Genomic DNA, 19,940 nt, shown 5'->3' with positions numbered 1-19,940 from the left:
CTAAACCTACTTTTGCAATGTGCAAATCTTGTAATAAGGAGATGATGGATATATTATCTTCGCTCTCAAAAAACATGCCATTTCTAAACTTCACGAAAAGAGACACTTATGCGGTAAAAACTGCTATGATTTTAATATATCTAAAGCCATGTTCAGTAAAATTTCGTCTCAAGGATGGTAAATAATTATATAATAATTTGCCAAAATTAATACAAATAAAAATCTACCGAAAACTACCGATTTTTTACTGGCAACCCTACCGAATTTATAATTCTTGTTTTTGCAACGCTGTTTTCTCTTTCTCTCTTGATTGGGACACGTCATGACGTCAAGTCAATAGTCATAAAATAAAATCGTGATTCGCGATTAACTTGATTTTGCTATTGACGCCAAATGTAACTTTAACGTTTTATAAATTAGACGTGGATTTTGTTTACATGACGTAAAAGAGGTAAGTATCATGATGAAATAAAATTTGTGCATTTGTACTTTATATATTTGTTATTAATTATTAAATTCCTGTACGTGTATTTCTATTCAATGATCCAACAGCTGTGTTTATTTCAATAAATAATATAAAATTATTTTATTTTGCATGAATACCAAACATTGAGTATTTTTTTAGAATGTATGATAATTATTCTTGCAACTACAAAATAATTCCTTATCGGTTCGGACTAATCTATTTCATATAAGTAATTAAACAGTATGTATTATCGATTCTATAATCTCTCTAATGAAATCAGTTCATATGTATAATAAATGTTTATTTTTTGTTTCAGATTACAATGAGGCCAATTTTATGTATATTTTTTCTGATAGCTATACTTCATTGTTCATATGCTCCTCCAGTTACCCCAGATAAGGAAAAAGAAGACAGTGAAATTAAAGATGACCTGGTAAGTTTTATGTATAAAAGATTTACTTTCGATACAAATTAAAACACTTTGTACTTATGTCCACATAAGTACTTAAATTTCATCATCATACCTGAAGTAAAACAAGTAACTTGTTTAAAAATCACTTGTCCTTAAATATTATTTTTATTTTGAGTAACATGTTGTTATGCCAGGAAATGTAATTTATACCCAGTTGTAGTTTTTTTAACTACATATTCATATTTAGTATTTATTTTGTTTCTCCAAGGATTAAATCTGTATTATCTTTTTAACTCGCACAGTTTTTCCTAAGTAATTATTCCTTAATAATATTATGTATATATGTTTTTATAAAAATAGGAGCATTTAAATTCAATGAATATTAAAATTTGTCAATTGTTTATACCATGTACCTAAATAGTAAATACACATGAAAATAAGTAAACATTTTGTCAACTACTAAATTGCTGAACTGATTTTGACCAGACTATAGATATGATACCATAATATGATTAATTATGGGATTAGCTGTTTATATTTTTCATACATAATTTTGGCGAATTATGTTGATCAGTGTTATATACTTGTTTACAAAAGCAGTTGCAAATTTTTTTAGAATTAATATGAGAATGCAAAGCTCTGCGACTTGAACTAGAAAATATTTTTGGGAATATAAGAAAGTGATATTCTGCAATTGTAACAAGCAATGAACATGTGACCTTTAAATTTAATGATAATAATTCATTGCAAAGCGCAGCATGGGCAACATATGATTTTGTTAAGAGAACCCAAGTTTTTGTTGAAGAAACCACTATATATTTTACGCATATTTAGATTTACTGGTTAATTCATAATTATGTATTAAAATCTGACTATTAGGTAAACCTAATGTTAGTCGGATTTTTCCTGCTATGCTAAAGCATGTGCTACGAAGAAAAAAGAAGCTAATATGTTTGCAAAACCGAAATTGCTATGGCAATTTCTTGGATATAAATTTTCTTATCAATGCAATGCCAATGTTTTGATTTGCTACTTTGAATGTTAATGCTGGCATAATGTTCAAGTCCTTGCGAGTATTGTATTGTGCTTTTCAATCAATAATTGCAAAATCTATCAACTTTTACAATATGGGCATTAGTCTTTATTGTACTATATTATGTACATAACTTTTTAACTTTTAAATGATAAATATGAAACTTATAAAGTAATCTGCTGTTCTTTTAAATCATAGTATTCTCTTAATGCTAGGAGATCTGTTTAATTGATTGATTTTCTTATCGCCAAAGCCTTTCATTAGCTTACTTAATCAATTTTCGGTATTTATTAACTTCCTTATGTGTGTAACTTATAATGTCGCTATTTGGATTTGGTACTTCATTTCTGTATGAATATGTTTTACCTTGTTTAAATATCAATATATTATAAAAAGTGTAAGGTATATACAGGGTGTCCCAAAACTCAACGTCAAGCCAAAACGGGGCGACAGGATTGATTGTAACCATCATGAGAAAAATCTAAAAAAAAATCTATCCCATGCATTTTGAAAATTATGGGCATTTAAGAAAAACCTAAAAATTTGGTCAACCTGTAACTATTTTTCGGTTATTGTGGTTAATTTTTATTATTTTTGTTCATTTAAACTTTGGAACCGTAACCCTAAATATCATTTCTAGAATCACAGTCAAAAATAATGACACAATTGCCCCAAGTTTCCTTGAATTGAAGACTATTTGTTAAACTATGAATTTAAAATTTTCTAAATTTGTCGACTTTGACGGCCCCTCCTTTAAAAAAAATGTACTAGAGTGCCTTGGCAAGTGCCATTAAAAGTTGGCGCATTTAATCAGGATTGTAAAATAGTACAATACTTGTTAGTTTCATACTAAAAAAAATGAATGAAAAATAAAAACCTCAAGTAACCCGATTTTTGCTAACCCTTTTTATTCAGTTAAAATGTTTTTTATTCGCACAAACTCTTGGTAGGTTCTTAGTTTTACGGTAAAATGATGAGAGAGATGGATAGTGGACATGTTTGCCATGAGTGAGCGAGACAGATAGTGACGCCACTTTTACCAAAGTCAACAAAAGTAAGTAAAATTAAAAAAATAATTAAAAATCTTGACCTAGTTTACTTTAGGTTTATTGAAATAAAAGTCAGATAGGGAAATAACATTATTTATTACAACAAATGTTCAAATTGTTTGCCATCAGCCTCAATACACGCCCTACATCTTCTTAAAAAAGATCTACTTATTTGCCGGGCATATCCTCGAGTGTTGATGTCCTCAGCAGCTTGAGAAATTCGTTCTCGCAGATCGGCTACACTCTCAATGGGCTTTGAATAAATTTTTTCTTTGAGAACGCCCCAATAAAAAAAATCCAGGGGATTTAAATCTGGGGAACGGGCTGGCCACGAGATAGTGCCTGAACGTCCAATCCACCTTCCCGGATATTTCTGGTCAAGGAAATTTTTTACTTGCACTGCGTAATGCGCTGGGCAGCCATCTTGTTGATACCACATGTGGCGAAGATCTGCTAGTGGTACGTCCTCTAACAAAGTTGGTAAATTTTCTCGTAAAAAATGTAGGTAATTCGTGCCATTCAAGTTCTCAGGCAGCTCAAAAGGCCCAACAATTTTGCCGTTTAAAATTCCGGTCCACAGGTTTACTTTAAAGCGATACTGGGATCTGTCTTCTCGCATTAAATGTGGATTCTCCACATGCCACTCGTGAAAATTGTGTAAGTTTATGTAGCCATCTTTTTTAAATGTACATTCATCTGACCAGAGAATTTTTTGGATGAATTGGGGATTTTCATTATGCCTCTGTAGCATTGTTCTACAAAATGAAATCCTTTCAGGATAATCTCGAGGGAGAAGACTTTGAACTCGTTGTACGTGAAACGGATGCATTTCGGCTCTTTGTAAAACACGATGTGCTGTGCTTTTGGGTATTCCCGTTCTTTCTTCAATTCCACGAACTGAAATACTTCGGTCATCTGCGACCTCTTGCAACACTTCTTCCTCGTAAGGAATGCGAGGTCTACCTCCAGCCCGCATTTGATTCGGGAAATGGCCGCTCTCCGTGAGTGAACGGTGCACATTAACAAACACGCGGTGATCCGGATAGCGCTCTAAATTTGGATATCTTTCACGATAAAGTCTAGCGGCGGCACTTGCGTTGCATCTGCATTCCCCATAAATGAGGTGCATGTTTGCATATTCTTGTGAAGTATAGCGAGTAGGCATCGTAGATAACAAGGGTATTATGCTAATACCAAAGTCCAATTCCAAAAGAAAGAAGCCAAAGTTGCCGGTATGTAATCAACAAGTCCAATTCACAATAATCCAAGTCCAAAAAGAGAAGCCAAAGTTGTCAGTACTAAATCAACACAAGCGAATACGGAAAGGTGCGCAGTAGACGAATGAGCGAAACGTACTAACTGATGTCAAACTGGTAGCGTAGCCATTTGCTTGGTATGGCGTCTGTATCTATTTCATTCGCACTCGTTTAAACGACGCATCTTCGTCTCACTGCGTGGCGTCACTATCTGTCTCGCTCACTCATGGCAAACATGTCCACTGTCTATCTCTCTCATCATTTTGCCGTAAAATTAAGAACCTACCTAGAGTTTTTGCGAATAAAAAACATTTTAATTGAGTAAAATGGGTTAGCAAAAATCGGGTTACTTGAGGTTTTTATTTTTTTATTCATTTTTTTTTGTATGAAACTAACAAATATTGTACTATTTTACAATCCTGATTAAATGCGCCAACTTTTAATGGCACTTGCCAAGGCACTCTAGTACATTTTTTTTAAAGGAGGGGCCGTCAAAGTCGACAAATTTAGAAAATTTTAAATTCATAGTTTAACAAATAGTCTTCAATTCAAGGAAACTTGGGGCAATTGTGTCATTATTTTTTACTGTAATTCTAGAAATGTTATTTAGGGTTACGGTTCCAAGGTTTAAATGAACAAAAATAATAAAAATTAACCACAATAACCGAAAAATAGTTACAGGTTGACCAAATTTTTAGGTTTTTCTTAAATGCCCATAATTTTCAAAATGCATGGGATAGATTTTTTTTTAGATTTTTCTCATGATGGTTACAATCAATCCTGTCACCCCGTTTTGGCTTGACGTTGAGTTTTGGGACACCCTGTATATTGCTAAGCGAAAGCACAGAATACCTAACAATACCTACTTCGCCCGCTTTATCTAAAACCTAATAAATTATATACCTTCCTCATGAATCACTGTATCTATTACAAATTAAACCCCATAAAAATCTGTGGCGTAATTTTAATGCTTAGAGCGTTAATTTTAAAAGGCGGAAAGCGACTTTGTTGAATACTATGTAGTGATTAGACACTATTGCTGCGTCCTGCGATTTCGCCTGTGTAAATGAGATTTACCTTTTATCATTACATCAACTATCTGTCAGTGACAGTCCCGTCAAAATAGGGCCAGCCGTTCCAGAGATTAGCTGGCACAAATAGACTTACAGAAAATGTAAAAATTGCTTCTTTGGTATAAGCACCGACTAGCATATACATAAAAACCAGTGATCTTAATACATGTAACTAAGAGACTTAAATTTTATTATTTGTGTAGATTTTATTCATGGTTGTAAAAAATGCGTAATGAGTACCTACATTTCAATATTTTCATAATAATTTTCTTATTTTATGTATGCGATTTATAACACTTTAACTGCAAAGCGTATAAGCTAAAAGGCGAATTACCACTCTTAAATGTGTCAACCAGCTTAAATTTATTCAATTTATGAGACTTGATTTTTTTATCAATATTTTCGTAACTATTTTTCTTATATGAATATGATTTATAACTGCAAAGCATAAATTATATTAACAAAGCGATTATTACTCCAAAAAATTATTTCGCTCGAAGCTATTCAAAACCACAGTTCAAAAATTCTATTCAAAAACAAGTCAATGTTTGGTTACTTCATTTTTTTGATTTTTTTTTGTTCAATAAGATTATTTATATTACAGGAAGAGTATATGGAATATCACAGATACTTGAAGGAGGTGGTGCAAGCTCTGGAAAGCGATCCGGACTTCCGTGAACGTCTGGAGAAAGCTGATGAAGAAGATGTTAGGGTGAGTTATATGGGAGTTCAGATTTTTTTCCTTTTTTAGATGGAAAAGAAAAAAATATTACAAAGAAGACACAGTTATCGCATTTTAGGCAATGTATACATTTAAAAATGCTCTTTATTACGTAGGTTATCCTTCAAAAAATAGTATTTTCACAAAAGGGGAGAAAAACGAAAAGCAACTGATGAGCATAAAATGAACACCATTTAGGTATTGTGTAGGTTTTGGTAGCTATAAATGCGGGGTTATTTTACACTAGCTGCAAATTACGTAAATGAATCGATTCATATTAATTTATTCCATTTAGTTTATTGATTTCCTCTTCATCTTCAATTATTGCAATTGAAATCCACAGCCATACGTAAATACTCAATATATTCGTGATATGAGCGGACGCGGGTCATTACCCGCGTTGTGCAAACGATTTCTATTTATATGTTCGATTCGCATCCATATTACCTATAAATCGTTCATATAAAATTTCTAGAGCAATATCTCCACTAGCCGTTTGATCTGGCATAAAAAACAGCCCATATCACTCCTGAATAGTGTAGCTTTCTGTTTCTGTAAAAATTTTCTTGATCGGATGAATACTTTCGAAGGTTGCACCATACAAACATACGAACTCATATATCTTTTTATAACATTAGTATTTAGTATAGATCTAGGAGAGTAGGTACACGTAGGTTTTTCGAATGTTTTTCCCTATACTATATGGCTTGTTTGTTTCGTCCTTGAGTTCATACGTGTGATGTTTGTGGACAAAGGATTACTTTTAATGATCTCTGCCCACACGCATTCTGGCCCTGAAAAGGCACGTAAATCGTAATCGATCATGTAGATTTCATGTGTACTTACTTATTTTATACCATTTATAAATCACGATAATGAAAATCATCAATGTAGATAAATAGGCTTTTGTTCGATGTTACCGTCGCCTATATCGATCTTCTTGGTGTATTTTATTTATATATCTTTTTTCCAAAAAAATAGTTAAAAGTTATTTCAATAGAAAAATAGTTGTTCGATCGAATTAATAATTGATAGTCTTAGGGATATTCCTTTTAAAACCGTCACTTACTACAGGGGGTTTGTTTTTTACGGATAATTAAGTCAATACATTACTCGTTAATAACATGAGTCATAACAATAACATGTTTTGCAGACCGGTAAAATAGCAGAGCATTTGGACTTTGTGAATCATAATGTCAGAACAAAATTGGATGAGATTAAGCGACGGGAACTGGAGCGCCTTCGACATTTGGCCACTAAGGTAATTTATCATCATTCTGTATATTTTGTTCCAGGAAATTATTCAAACTCATTCTTAAAACTTTTCTGTACAAGTCAACTTTTCTTGTTCGAACTGGTGTTCATTGTTCGAAGAAACCTTGAAAGTTATTTCTTCGTTATTCTAAGAATCCAACATCTTATTTTCCATCATAAATAAATAATTGTAAAATAAATATTTACATTGCTCCCTTTTTTTTAACAAGGTTGGCTTACCTGTATAGGTACATATTTCAAAAGATAATGAGTTAATTAAAATGTTCATATATAAATATGTTTAGTATGTTCATATTTATTATATAAATATTTTTAAACGCGACCTCACTCGCGTTCGTATGTATTGTAAATCTAAATTGCTATAGAATCCATCTGAAACGGCAAAACATTTAAATCAGTCCAGCTGTTCAGGGCGACAAATGACAAACACACGCACAGATATACAAAAATACATGTCGTACATACCTTCCTTACACAATATAATATGCAAATAAGACATATTCTTATACAAATTCAAACTCAAACATTTATTTATTCAATTCATCGAGATAGAATGTACTACGTACTAGAGAGGCGATCGCTACTACACTCTCTTTAACACGAGCTAGAGGTAAGAATCACAAGTCTCTTTAGTCTGTGTCGGACTGTGCCCCCCGCTTGCCGCGTCAACACGTGTTATTGCTCTGTTCAAAATGCCTTCGTGTTTGCTTAGATATTGTTTTAACAGTTCCCATAATACAAACAAAGCCCGAGGAGTGACTTTTCACCAGTAAGTTTCCTTATTATGAGTAAGTCATGCATTTTACTAATATTGTTATCATTTTGCGAAAAATCACCACGCGTTCTGCGTTTCGCGCCATTTTTCATAGACTAACAGCACAGACGTGACACTATCGATGAGTCTGTTAAAAAAATGTAACTGGATTTTTTTAACTATGTATATACAATATCTACTAGGAAAGATTACCGTGGTGTAGTACCTAAATATTTATACTTTTACCCGACTACGCAAAGTAAAACGGTAGGTTATATTAAGTAATATTTATTTATTTACCTATTTTTATTTATTAAAAAAAGCCTAATCAATAGTTGTTCCAATAGGATTTATAAATTATTATGCACAACAATTACAAATAAACACAACATTCACAGAAACTAATACAGTAAAAGTTCCTTAATCGCGCTTCCTTTATTCGTGTTTTCACTATTCGCGGATTAAAAAAATGCGACCCAATTTCTATATTCACGACTAAAAATTTTTTTTATTCGCGGATTTAATAAGTACATACATAATAATAAAATTATTCCAATAGGTATCTTACCCAATATCCTTGTCAAATGGACTAATAAGAAAGTAAAATAGATCTTATAACAAGTTTGCCTAAAGTACATAATATTATGTTCTTAAATGATATCGCGGAGGCCTTTGACACAAGCCGCCTTTGTCGCAAGCCACCTCTGCAGCGATTGATGTTTTTGAGAATGTAAATAAACAGAATGGAAGCAACCTTATAACTCAATAAATAAAGTATATTTTTAAATGTAGTTCCGTTTATAGTAAAGTTACAAAAATTGTGATCGAGTAAGGGGGCGTCCATAAATTACGTGAGGTGTTTTTTAAAATTTTCTGCACCTCCCTCCCCCCCTGGTGAGATGTCGTGAGAATTTATTCAACCCCTCCACCATCCTCGAATCTCGCGTGAGATTTTTCAAAATGTGAGTTTCTTATACGTAAACGCCATCAACATTGAATCATCGTATCCATTTAAATTACATCATGAAGCAAAAACTGATAAAACTATTGATTACTACACAAAACGACAAAAGTTTAATAAATTGATATTATTTAAAGGAAATTAAAATACATAGTTTAATATAAAATCCTCGTTTTATTAATTCCCTAGTATCAGTACCACCAGATAGTACCGAGTAAACAGATTGCACAATGTGTCGCATCTGCACGCATTGCTTAATCTTTGAACTTGAAGCCACGCCTCGCTCGTTCCACACGTACCCCACCACATCGGCCGCGCGCAATGTTTTTGTTTGGAATAACCCCTCTAGTAATATATCTCGATGATTCAATTAGACTTCTTCGAGAAGCACTTTTGAAACGTCAATACATATTTTTAACATTTACCACCAATTCGGAAAGCAGTATCTATGGAGAAGAATCGGCAAGAAACTCCATAGTTGCTCTTTTAAATCATTTCAGTATAACAATTTAATTTTACAAAATATGTATTAGACCGGGAGATACTGACACAAAATTTCGAGTCATTTGTAACAGGATGGCGGTTCTACAGGGTTCTTAGTACGCAATGACAAAAAGAAAAATGATGGTGTGAACGCTGGTACCGGCGGCTTAGTCGCGTGGGCGTTAGTCGAACTCGTCGGAAAATAGCGAAAGTCAAACGATTTGTAACAGTATGGCACTTATTTTTCCTGTAAGTTTGAGGATCAACGAATATAAATACAAAATTTCAAAGATCTAGGTGTTGGAAATCTTCACTTATATAAATTAATAATAAATTTATTTTTCAAGTATGACAGCACTTTTTCCCCCTACTAGAAGTATGGCAAATATAATAATGGTCACATTTTATCAAATACTCTCCAAAAAGCCAAATGCAATACTGGTACAAAAAGATAGGCGAAATAAAAAAATTTTGCAGATTTTCGGCGGTATGGCGACCATTTGGAATCGTCCGAAAAGTATGGCATGGCGATTTTCGTAAATGGCTGCACGACGATGGTTACCTGTGCAAAAGTTAGCTTGGTACAAATGGTTGAATAATTGTTTTTTTAAAATCAACACATTCACGTCGGTATGGCGGGCTGTAAGTCATACCGGAAAAGTATGGCATGACACTACCGCCTACTTCTTTTTTATGGGCTATCGGTAAATTCTAAAATTTTTGTGTTACAAATCGTTTGACTTTCGCTATTTTTCCGACGAGTTCGACTAACGCCCACGCGACTAACCCACCGGTACCAGCGTTCACACCATCATTTTTCTTTTTGTCATTGCGTACTAAGACCCCTGTAGAACCGCCATCCTGTTACAAATGACTCTAAATTTTGTGTCAGTATCTCCCGGTCTATAAGTAACTGTACGTATATATTATCATAATATGCCAAAGAACTGTCCTGTGGTTTTTACGCGTCAACCCTCCTTGAGTTTTTATCTTCCATATATTCCTTAATGCTGTAATAGGCTCTCTGAACTAATACGTTTTTTACATAATTTTTAAATTTAGCACAGTAGTGCTAAATTTAAAAATTATATACAGAATTCCTCATAGTATTATATACAGAATATATACAGAATTCCTCATAGTATTAAAGAGTTTAGTAAAACTCTTTAATACTATGAGGAATTTTTAACTTTAGCTAACCGAAACAAAAAAATTCTAGAACATTCCATCAATTCTATATTCCAGCAATATGAACTGACTAATAACTTAGAGCATGAAGGCAAGGTACCATCCAGTGATCATTTGGATCACCACAATCCACATACCTTCGAAATTGAAGATCTGAAGAGACTTATCAAGAAAACCACTGAAGATTTAGAAGCAGCCGATAAACAAAGGAAGGAGCAGTTTAAGGTATTATTATAACTATTTTTAATTTTAACACGGTTTTATGAGCTTTATCTATATGTTTGTATGTAAACGACGTCTTTAGAGTTGATTTTGACTTCAAACGGACAGATTTAATTGTAACTTTGTACACTTATCAAGGGTCGTTGACATTACAATTTCATGAGTTTAAGCTGTTTTGTAGTTTTTCTTGAACTAGAGGTATATGAAATTAGTATGGAGTGTAAACTTGTTATTCACGTGCAGATAAATGAAACGAACCAGACGGCAGACATCATTATATGTAATATGTTAAACCGATTTTGAGTTATTTGTGGTATAATTGGAGACTTTCTTTATACCATCAATGCCCTTATAGTAAACCCTTATAGGGTGTTAGGTGTGTGGGTTTGAAATAATCTATAGTGGGAGCAATTAAATAGAATCGAAAAGATACAAATTCGATATTCGAAAGCCTTTGCTTTGATATCGAATTTGAGAAGATACAATATTCTTTAGTAAAATATTTCCATGACAACCACAAATTGGGTCTTAAATTAAGCTGCTTATATCAAATAAGATATATTCATAAAAGTATTTGCAAATAATATTTTTTCTAAAGAAAAGAGAACAAAATATAATACTACTAGCTCTTCGCCCGAGGCTTAAATTATATGCTAAAACCTTCCTCTATCTATTAAAAAATACCGCATGAAAATATGTTGCGTAGATTTACAGATTCAAGCATACAGGGATAGAGAAAGCGATTTTGTTTTATGCTATCTAGTGATGTAATGTAATGATGAATAATTGAAAATTACAGGAATACGAGATGCAAAAGGAATTTGAAAAACATCAAAAGTTAGAAAGTATGGATGAAACGCAAAAGAAGGAATATATGGAGAAACTGAAAACCGAGGAAGAGGCTAAGAAACATCACAAACCCGTAAGTACTATTTTTCAATGTTAATTTTGTTAAATAAATTATTTTTATTGTTTGTTTTATACAAAGAGGAGTAAGTACTCGGATAGTTAAATGCTTTGTTTTTATTGTTGCTAAATGGAGTTTACATAATATTAATATGGGAAATACGAATAAGGTTCGATTTTATCACTTACTAACTGCGGTTTATTTCTGCGGCATTTTATTTTCTGTAGACTTTCATTCCCAATTAGAACCTTTAAAAATATCTTCATGCTTTCTTAAAATCTTTGTAACGGATATAATCGCGATTTAGTCTTAATTTTATTTATTGCAATAAATAATGGCAAAAATAATTAGTAGTAATTTTATTAAACTAATTTAAATGAACTCTTACACAGTTAATATAAGATAAAAGTAAAATTAACATTTATGTTTGTACATATAAAAATTAATGCAATTGCCATATAGATTTGTATTATTTCTTTCATTATCAGAGTAACGTTTTTACTGTGAGAAATGACGTTGTTCTAGGATTTTCTCATTGTATATAGTTGTAAAAAATTTTTAATATTTGACACGGTTTACACGCGTAGAACATTTTCACCGTGGTTAATTTATTTGTATAAGATTATTATATTATTACAATTTCTTAATTATATTACCGAGACATTATACTGTATTGTAAATTAATTTTATTTATTACAATTGATATACCAAATAAACAGAATGAATGTATGAATAAATGAGAGCGTTAAATGTACAAAAATAATTGATGTTAGGCGTAAATTTAACTAACTGTGCCCCGAGATTTTACCAGGCTGGTCTTAGCGTTAGGCCTTCCTCGATAAATGAGCTATCTAACAAACAAATCACAATATTTTTTAAACGGACCTGTATTTCCTGGGATTACCGCATTCAAACAAACAAACTACCTCTTTAGTTTAATAATATTAGTATAGATTTACTTGTCCATAAAATATCGAAAACAAACTTTATCTTAGGTATATTATTTAATAATAGTTAGAGATTGTCTAATCTAAAAATGAACGCCCCTCCACTGTGTTTACGCTCACATTCAAAGTACGTGTATAGACGCAATACACACAAATTGGTCTGCCTCATTGGTCGTTCAGTCCTCCAGTCCCGTCCATGCCCGAACGACAGGACCAGTTGGCCAACTAGTGCATAAATGACGCGATGCACGACAGAACGGACGTGTCATTCCGTACATAGCGCGCTCTCCCCGCCATACAATGCTAGGCACCTGAACTGATCGCCCGATTAGTTGACAAATCAGTGCGCGAGTGTCAAAGTTTGCAGTAGAATCGACGCGCGCACACATATAAAGTGGTTCAATAATTATTTGTCCTCACACATTGAAACAATTAAGTTTAGTGGAGGGGCGTTCATTTTTAGATTAGACAATCTTTACCATGCGACAAACCTTTCATAGTTTAAACATAAGTCACGATTCTTATACATATTTGCAGCCATGAATATTTTGCATTGTATGATAAATTGCATTTATTCGAATGTCATTGTATGCATGCAATGTATTATCAGAATACAGAAATTAGGTTAGTGGTAGTAAACATAAACAAATAGGTATAGATATCAACTAAATATTGTATTTTGTAGTAAATCATAGATTCCTTTGCATAACTTAATAACTGAATTACATAATCTGGTTGAAAATATTTTATTCCTTAAAAGTAGGACATAGTTAATCTGTACATAAATAAAACACATCTCTTTTTAGATATCTTATATTTCTACATGTTTGGTTATAAACAAAACATGATTTAACTTAAGTTTGTCAATAAATTGCAAAATTAATGTAGAGAACAACGTGCAAAGAGTTTAATTTGGGATAACATTATGTTAAATTTTTTAATATAAAAGACAAATGGTTGAAGTTCAGCTTGGGACAAAATCATGTTCTTCTACAAATTATTACAAAATGTCAAAATTAATATTATATAGAACAACATGCAAAAAATTTAACGTGCGATAAAATGTTTGACAATTCTTATTTCTTATAATGGTTATAAATAGACATCGGATTATAATAATGCAAACATGCAAATGCATATAATCCGATGTCTAGTTATAAAGTACAAAAGGTGGAAGTTCAGCTTGGGACAAAATTATGCTCTTACTACAAATAACAGTATTTGGGAATGTTTTTTTTTTGGTTATATGGACATGCTTGCTGGGTACATGCTATTGGTTTGGCAAAATTGTAAACTCAATACATATCCTAAAACTTTCGTCCCCAAACCTGAACAGATCCATCACCCCGGCTCGAAACAACAACTCGAGGAGGTATGGGAGAAACAGGATCACATGGATCAACAATTTGACCCAAAAGCATTCTTCATGATGCATGGTGAGTGCTAAAGTAATTATGTGTTGTCTGTGACAGTTGCACCATCCAGTGACCAGGGATCAGTTGTTAGAATTGTGGAAAAGCGACCGAAATGACAGGGATTTCGACCCAAAGGTGTTTTTCATGATGCATGGTAAGGTCCGAGCGTGCGTGTGTTAAGCGTCGGTTGTACTAAATTGTTGGTTTGAAGTAATAGTTTGATTTAGGTAAAATAGTTTTCGTTTGCTGAAATTCTACGTAGGTCTGAAATTGTGTAGGTATTGAATTATTGGAATATGAAATATTATTAAGTATATGTTTTGGTAAAATGGTCACCACCGCCTATAAAAACTCGTAGCACTGATTTTTAGCATGATTCCTTAGTCATCAGCACCTGTGTGCATTGCCCAAGATTCCAAATTAATGTACGACAGTGGGAGAGGGGAGAGAAGAAATACAATTTTAATAATTGTGATTTTTTTTCATATAACTATTAGTACAACCGACGCGGTCTTTTAGCATGATCGTTAGTTTATTTATTAATATCAGTGTTGTTTTGTTGTTTGTTTGCACGCTTTAGATCTTCATTGTGTAGTGAAGAGCATTTTAGTGTTGTATTTTTGTTTATTTTAGTATATTCAGATAAACGGTAAGTATAATTATTAACTACTTTATAATATTTTTGAAGTTATATAGTAAACAATCAAATTTTTGTTGTCATTAATTGATATACAATAAATTATATTTATGTACAATAGTAAGATTGTTTACAAAATAACTTCTATAGGAACCTAAAAATATGTAATCACTTTTTGAAATTTGTTCTTAGATATCACTTTCATTATTTACCATTAAGTACTAATGCAAAGTAAAATTGATTTGATACTCACAGTACAATTTTAATCAAAAACAGTACACAAATTGATATTTTAATACATTTTTTGATATATCACTTTTCAACCAATATTATAAATTCTATAATTATGCAAATACACTAGTTTTTATTCACGGTTTGCCTCGCATTTATAATACCTGACATTCCCCATAAAAAATTCCACTCTCTATTTCATTCTACAACTTTATTTTAGTCACAATTTAATCTTTCCTAAAATTCGTCGAGATCGGTATTTATAATATTGGTAGTACATAATTTGACTGCATAAACTTGAAGTGGATTTAAACTTACACACGGTATTTTGCAATATTAATAAGCGAACCTTAATTTTGAAATGTGTATGTGATACTGTTGATTTCATGTCCTTTATTCGATTAAAAAATGATATTTCAACTATCCTTTTGAAGTATTATTACTCGAATAAGTAACTTCACTTTGTGATCACCAAAGATGATAAGATAAGGTCGCCAATTTCTGCAGTGATCTTTTTTGTGTTATGTATCTATATCTGTATATTATACAAAGTGTTTTCTATCCTATTCTGCTTTTGTCTCTCCCATAAACACATTTCAAAATCAAGTACCACTCAAATCAACGACTCAAATACTATACAGATAACACTAACCATATCATAATAATACCATAAGGGCCGATTTTTCAATGCTTGGTTAAAACTTATCCGTCCAATAAAGTATTACACGATAATATTAAAATGTCACGTAAACTGTCAAATACGGGCAATTAGAATACGTTTTTAAAATGGTAGTTTTATACATTATTCGACGAATAAGTTTTAACCAAGAATTGAAAAATCAGCCCTAATAAACATACCATCAAAAATCCAGATGTCGACGGCAACGGTGTATGGGACGCTGACGAAGTCAAAGCTCTATTTATAAAGGAGTTGGACAAATTATATGGTCCAGGAGGACCTAATAAGGATTTACATGAACGTGCCGAAGAAATGGAAAGGATGAGGGAGCATGTGTTTAAGGAAAACGATAGGAATGGGGATGGTCTGATTGACTTCCACGAGTTCATGACTGAGACGCAGCGCGCTGATTTTAATAAGGACGAAGGTGGGTATGGGAAAGGTGGAAAATTAATGTTGAATAGGATTGTAGCTAATAAGTAGTGGGGGTTTAAAAATATACAGGCATACTAGTGGTCCGCCCCGGCTTCGCCCGTGGTACCTAGGTACATGTTTAAACTATCCTATCTCTCAAGTTGGATCGAACTGCACATGGTGTACAAATTTTATTATAATCGGTTAAGTGGTTTAGGAGTCCATTGAGGACAAAAATTGTGACACGAGATTTATATATATTAAGATAAAGAGGTCAGGGAGTATGAGATAGGTTGGTGAAATTTCAGTACCAAAAATAGCTGTGACTTCACTTAGTGAATATGTAAGGGCTGATGTAAAGATAAATCTATAAAAGTGGTGAGAAAGTTGATGAGTATGATGACTGATCAAAATATTTTGTTTCTTTAGGAACATTTCAGAATATGTAGTAATTTTTATAATTGAAGATAATTTAGCCCATTCTTACAGAATGTTCTCTAGTTAAAAGTGGTTAGAAGGATTTATAGGAAAAGTACTTTCTGCTGCAATAGCGCCATCCTAATCTTAAATCTTACTTGTTCGCAATAAATATTATATACTATTAAATTATTTTAAGTATAATAAAATTACAGTTGTCTTACATCATTTGTTTATTTAAGGTTGGAAGTCAATTGACGAGAATCAAATCTACACCCAGCAGGAATATGAGGAATATGAACGTAGACGTCTCGAGGAGTTGAGATATTTGCAACAACGCGGACTGGTACGTTTTAAGTGATAATATTAAGATATTTCTCTTTGTTTTTGTATTATTTTCTAGATTATACCAATAGATAAATTGATCTGCATATCTGTAGTACCATATATTATCCCACATTTGAGCACTTTAATTGTTTATTCTTGCTATGTTTTAACATTGTTATACATGCCTATAATATTTAGGGCCGATTTTCAATGCTTGGATAAAACTTATCCGTCCAATAAAGTATTACACGATAATATTAAAATGTCACGTAAACTGTCAAATACGGGCAATTAGAATACGTATTTAAAATGGTAGTTTTATACATTATTCGTCGAATAAGTTTTATCCAAGCATTGAAAAATCGGCCCTTACTAAAATTGTAAATTTATTTATATTCCAGGTTGATGCTCATGGCCGCCCCGTACCCGGCGCTGAACATCAGCTCCACCAATACGAGCAACAGAAACAAGCGTATCATCAACAACAACAACAGGCGTATCACCAGCAACAACAAGCGTATCACCAAGGGCAACAGTATCCGCAAGGCTATCAACAACCTAATCAGTATCCTAACCAACCTCCACAAGGCCAGTTCCAGGGCCAACCTCAAGGCCAGTTCCAGGGCCAACCCCAAGGCCAGTTCCAGGGCCAACCCCAAAGCCAACCTCAAGCTCAATTCCAAGGCCAACCTCAAGGCCAGTTCCAAGCTCCACCACAAGGCCAACCTCAAGGCCAGTTCCAAGCTCCACCACAGGGCCAACCTCAAGGCCAGTTCCAAGCTCCACCACAAGGCCAACCTCAAGGTCAATTCCAGGGTCAACCACAGGGCCAATTCCAAGCTCCACCACAAGGCCAACCCCAAGCACAATATCAAAGCCAACCGCAAGTCCAAGCTCAACCGCAAGTCCAAGCTCAACCTCAATATCAAGGACAACCACAAGTCCAGCAACCAGGACAACCACAAGGCCAACCGCAAGGCCAACAACAGCCATCCCAAGCGCAATACCAACCGAACCAGCAAGTGCAGCCCAACGCAAATATGAACCAACCTCCAAGCCAACCTCCAAGCCAAGGCCAACCTCCAAGCCAAGGCCAACCTCCAGCTCAACCAGCTCAAATACAACAGCCACAAAATCCAGCTCAACCTACTCCATAGAATTTTATATAAATTGACGATAGTTTCTTTATACGATATATCTTTAAAGCAATATTATTGCATATTGCAATATTCCATTCGACAAAAACGTCGGGTTATAAGCAATATCAGGTGCATCGAATAGAGAAACTTTAAATTTAGTGTTTAAGCTGTTTTTGATGTATGTAAATTGTATTCATTCACACATTGGTGCCAAATTCGCACACTATCATCGCATCGGCCATTAAATTATTCTAATATTTCATGTTTTAATAGATCAAAATCTATTATATTCTTATTATACAGAGATTGTTAGAATTAGTTTCAAATATACGTGACACTTAAATTGCGTTTTATTTATCCCAATATATCCTATAATAGTCCAAGATCCCTGAGAGGCGTCTGGCGGAGACGTCACGTATTTTCTGATATCTATCATTCATTTCATCTGAAATGTACAGGATTGAGTAGTGTTAGTTGGTACTACGATCCTTAGCTACGACCTACCTACCTACCCGCTAGCTTGGTCAAATGGCCAATTTTCCAGGTATCAGGTGATCAAGATACATAAAAACTTTACTTCACGTCAAAGCTCTCAAAATAATTAGCTTACTTGAACTTCTGATGCTCAAGTTTTATAAATGTTCTTCAGAAAACTTTCAAAGCCTTTTACAAAAAGACAGACTATCCAAGGGGCCAATCATCACCTGAATTAAATTGCTGGTATTGATCACATAGTGATCCTGGCTATTTCATACAATTTTGACGTATTTTGCGAAGATGTTTTAATTGTAATTGACATTGTTATTTAACTAAAGATATATACGTGGCACTTAAATTGCGTTTTATTTATCCCAATATATCCTATAATAGTCCAAGATCCCTGAGAGGCGTCTGGCGGAGACGTCACGTATTTTCTGATATCTCGGAGACATATTCATAGAAACTTTCAACTTTCCTAAAGAAAGGAATGTCTTGACCGTCCGCGTCGTGGGCTCTTGATCTATAAGCTAAATAGAAAATCATGAAGTTGAGAAACCGATTTCCGAATAATCGTTAATTGATGTACCTAGATAAACTGATTGTTCCAAATCATACTCGTTTATGATTTCTTATAAACAATTGAATAATGTTAAATTACAATTGCGTGAATGCAAGATAAAAGTTTAAAGGTCATTTGGATAAAGTGAAGATAGCGGGAAACTAAGGCGGGAAAGTACATAAACATATACACAGAAATGAGTAGTTATTGTTATGAAGAATATTGGTCTTTGTGTCGTGTAAAAACTAATAACAGTTATTAATTACATGGTTATTAATATAATAATATAATATCATGAACGTACAACTGAACTGAAAAGACACAAGGGGGGTCTTGTGCCTTGAAATTCTTTAAATGTTACGTTTGAGAAATTATTGTGGCACATTTTTATAATCCTTGTACTTACATATTATATTTTATTATCTAGTCTAGAATTCGAATAGTAGTAAACTAGTAAGGTAGAAATTTAAATTAAGTATTGAAAATTTTGTCAGTGTTTATGAATACTTACAGTTTTCCTTCTGTGAGTTCTGGGGGAAGTACCCACTTTATAATTTATGATATGGATGCACTTCATGTTTACTAAGAGGCAAATAGACGATCATTATCTGATGATTCAGTGTCCTGTAAACCTTTCAGGAACACGGGAATTGCTTATGCTCGTTAAATAAGCGGTACAATCTTGTTAGGGACCACGTGTGACATGACACGTCCCACCTTACTCCTTTGTAAACATGTAAGGTGGGACGTGTCACGTGGTCCCTACACGAGTTATTACTTGTTATCGGCATCTTTCGAAATATGTTTAAAAAAACAAACATTTCGCCTTTTAAATTGGTCTGTCAATATTCGGAAGAGCTTCCGCCTAAACATTTCCTTTGAGGTTACTATTTCG

The 19,940-nt window shown here is 33.3% G+C and overlaps 1 protein-coding gene across 2 annotated transcripts; it reads left to right on the top strand.

Annotated features, from left to right (window-relative positions):
* The first annotated feature begins 301 nt into the window (after positions 1–301).
* On the top strand, positions 302–18,349 carry LOC149910968 (nucleobindin-like). Of its 2 annotated transcripts, none has more exons than XM_090101506.1 (10): positions 302–451; positions 783–899; positions 5,894–6,001; positions 7,164–7,271; positions 10,729–10,896; positions 11,693–11,815; positions 14,220–14,316; positions 15,903–16,136; positions 16,783–16,886; positions 17,269–18,349. In XM_090101506.1, exons 2-10 carry the CDS (start codon positions 789–791, stop codon positions 18,022–18,024), a joined length of 1,809 nt encoding a protein of 602 aa, XP_089957632.1. In that variant the 5' UTR covers positions 302–451; positions 783–788; the 3' UTR covers positions 18,025–18,349. The 2 variants fall into 2 exon arrangements, with proteins under 2 accessions (XP_089957632.1, XP_089957626.1); XM_090101500.1 differs by lacking the exon at positions 14,220–14,316 and adding an exon at positions 14,084–14,183.
* The last annotated feature ends 1,591 nt before the right edge of the window (positions 18,350–19,940 follow it).

The sequence above is a fragment of the Colias eurytheme genome, chromosome 1 (genome assembly GCF_061535395.1).
Source record: "Colias eurytheme isolate Ceu_HAF_F1 chromosome 1, ilColEury1 Martin Lab GWU primary, whole genome shotgun sequence".
NCBI classification, from domain to species: domain Eukaryota; kingdom Metazoa; phylum Arthropoda; class Insecta; order Lepidoptera; family Pieridae; genus Colias; species Colias eurytheme.
This window is presented reverse-complemented; position numbering and strand designations above follow the sequence as displayed.

Coding starts and splice junctions, on each gene's coding strand:
- LOC149910968 (XM_090101500.1), top strand. CDS start 789: ATGAGGCCAATTTTATGTATATTTTTTCTGATAGCTATACTTCATTGT. Junction 11,816..14,083: donor CTAAGAAACATCACAAACCC/GTAAGTACTATT, acceptor AAACCTGAACAG/ATCCATCACCCCGGCTCGAA. Junction 14,184..15,902: donor AGCATTCTTCATGATGCATG/GTGAGTGCTAAA, acceptor TCAAAAATCCAG/ATGTCGACGGCAACGGTGTA.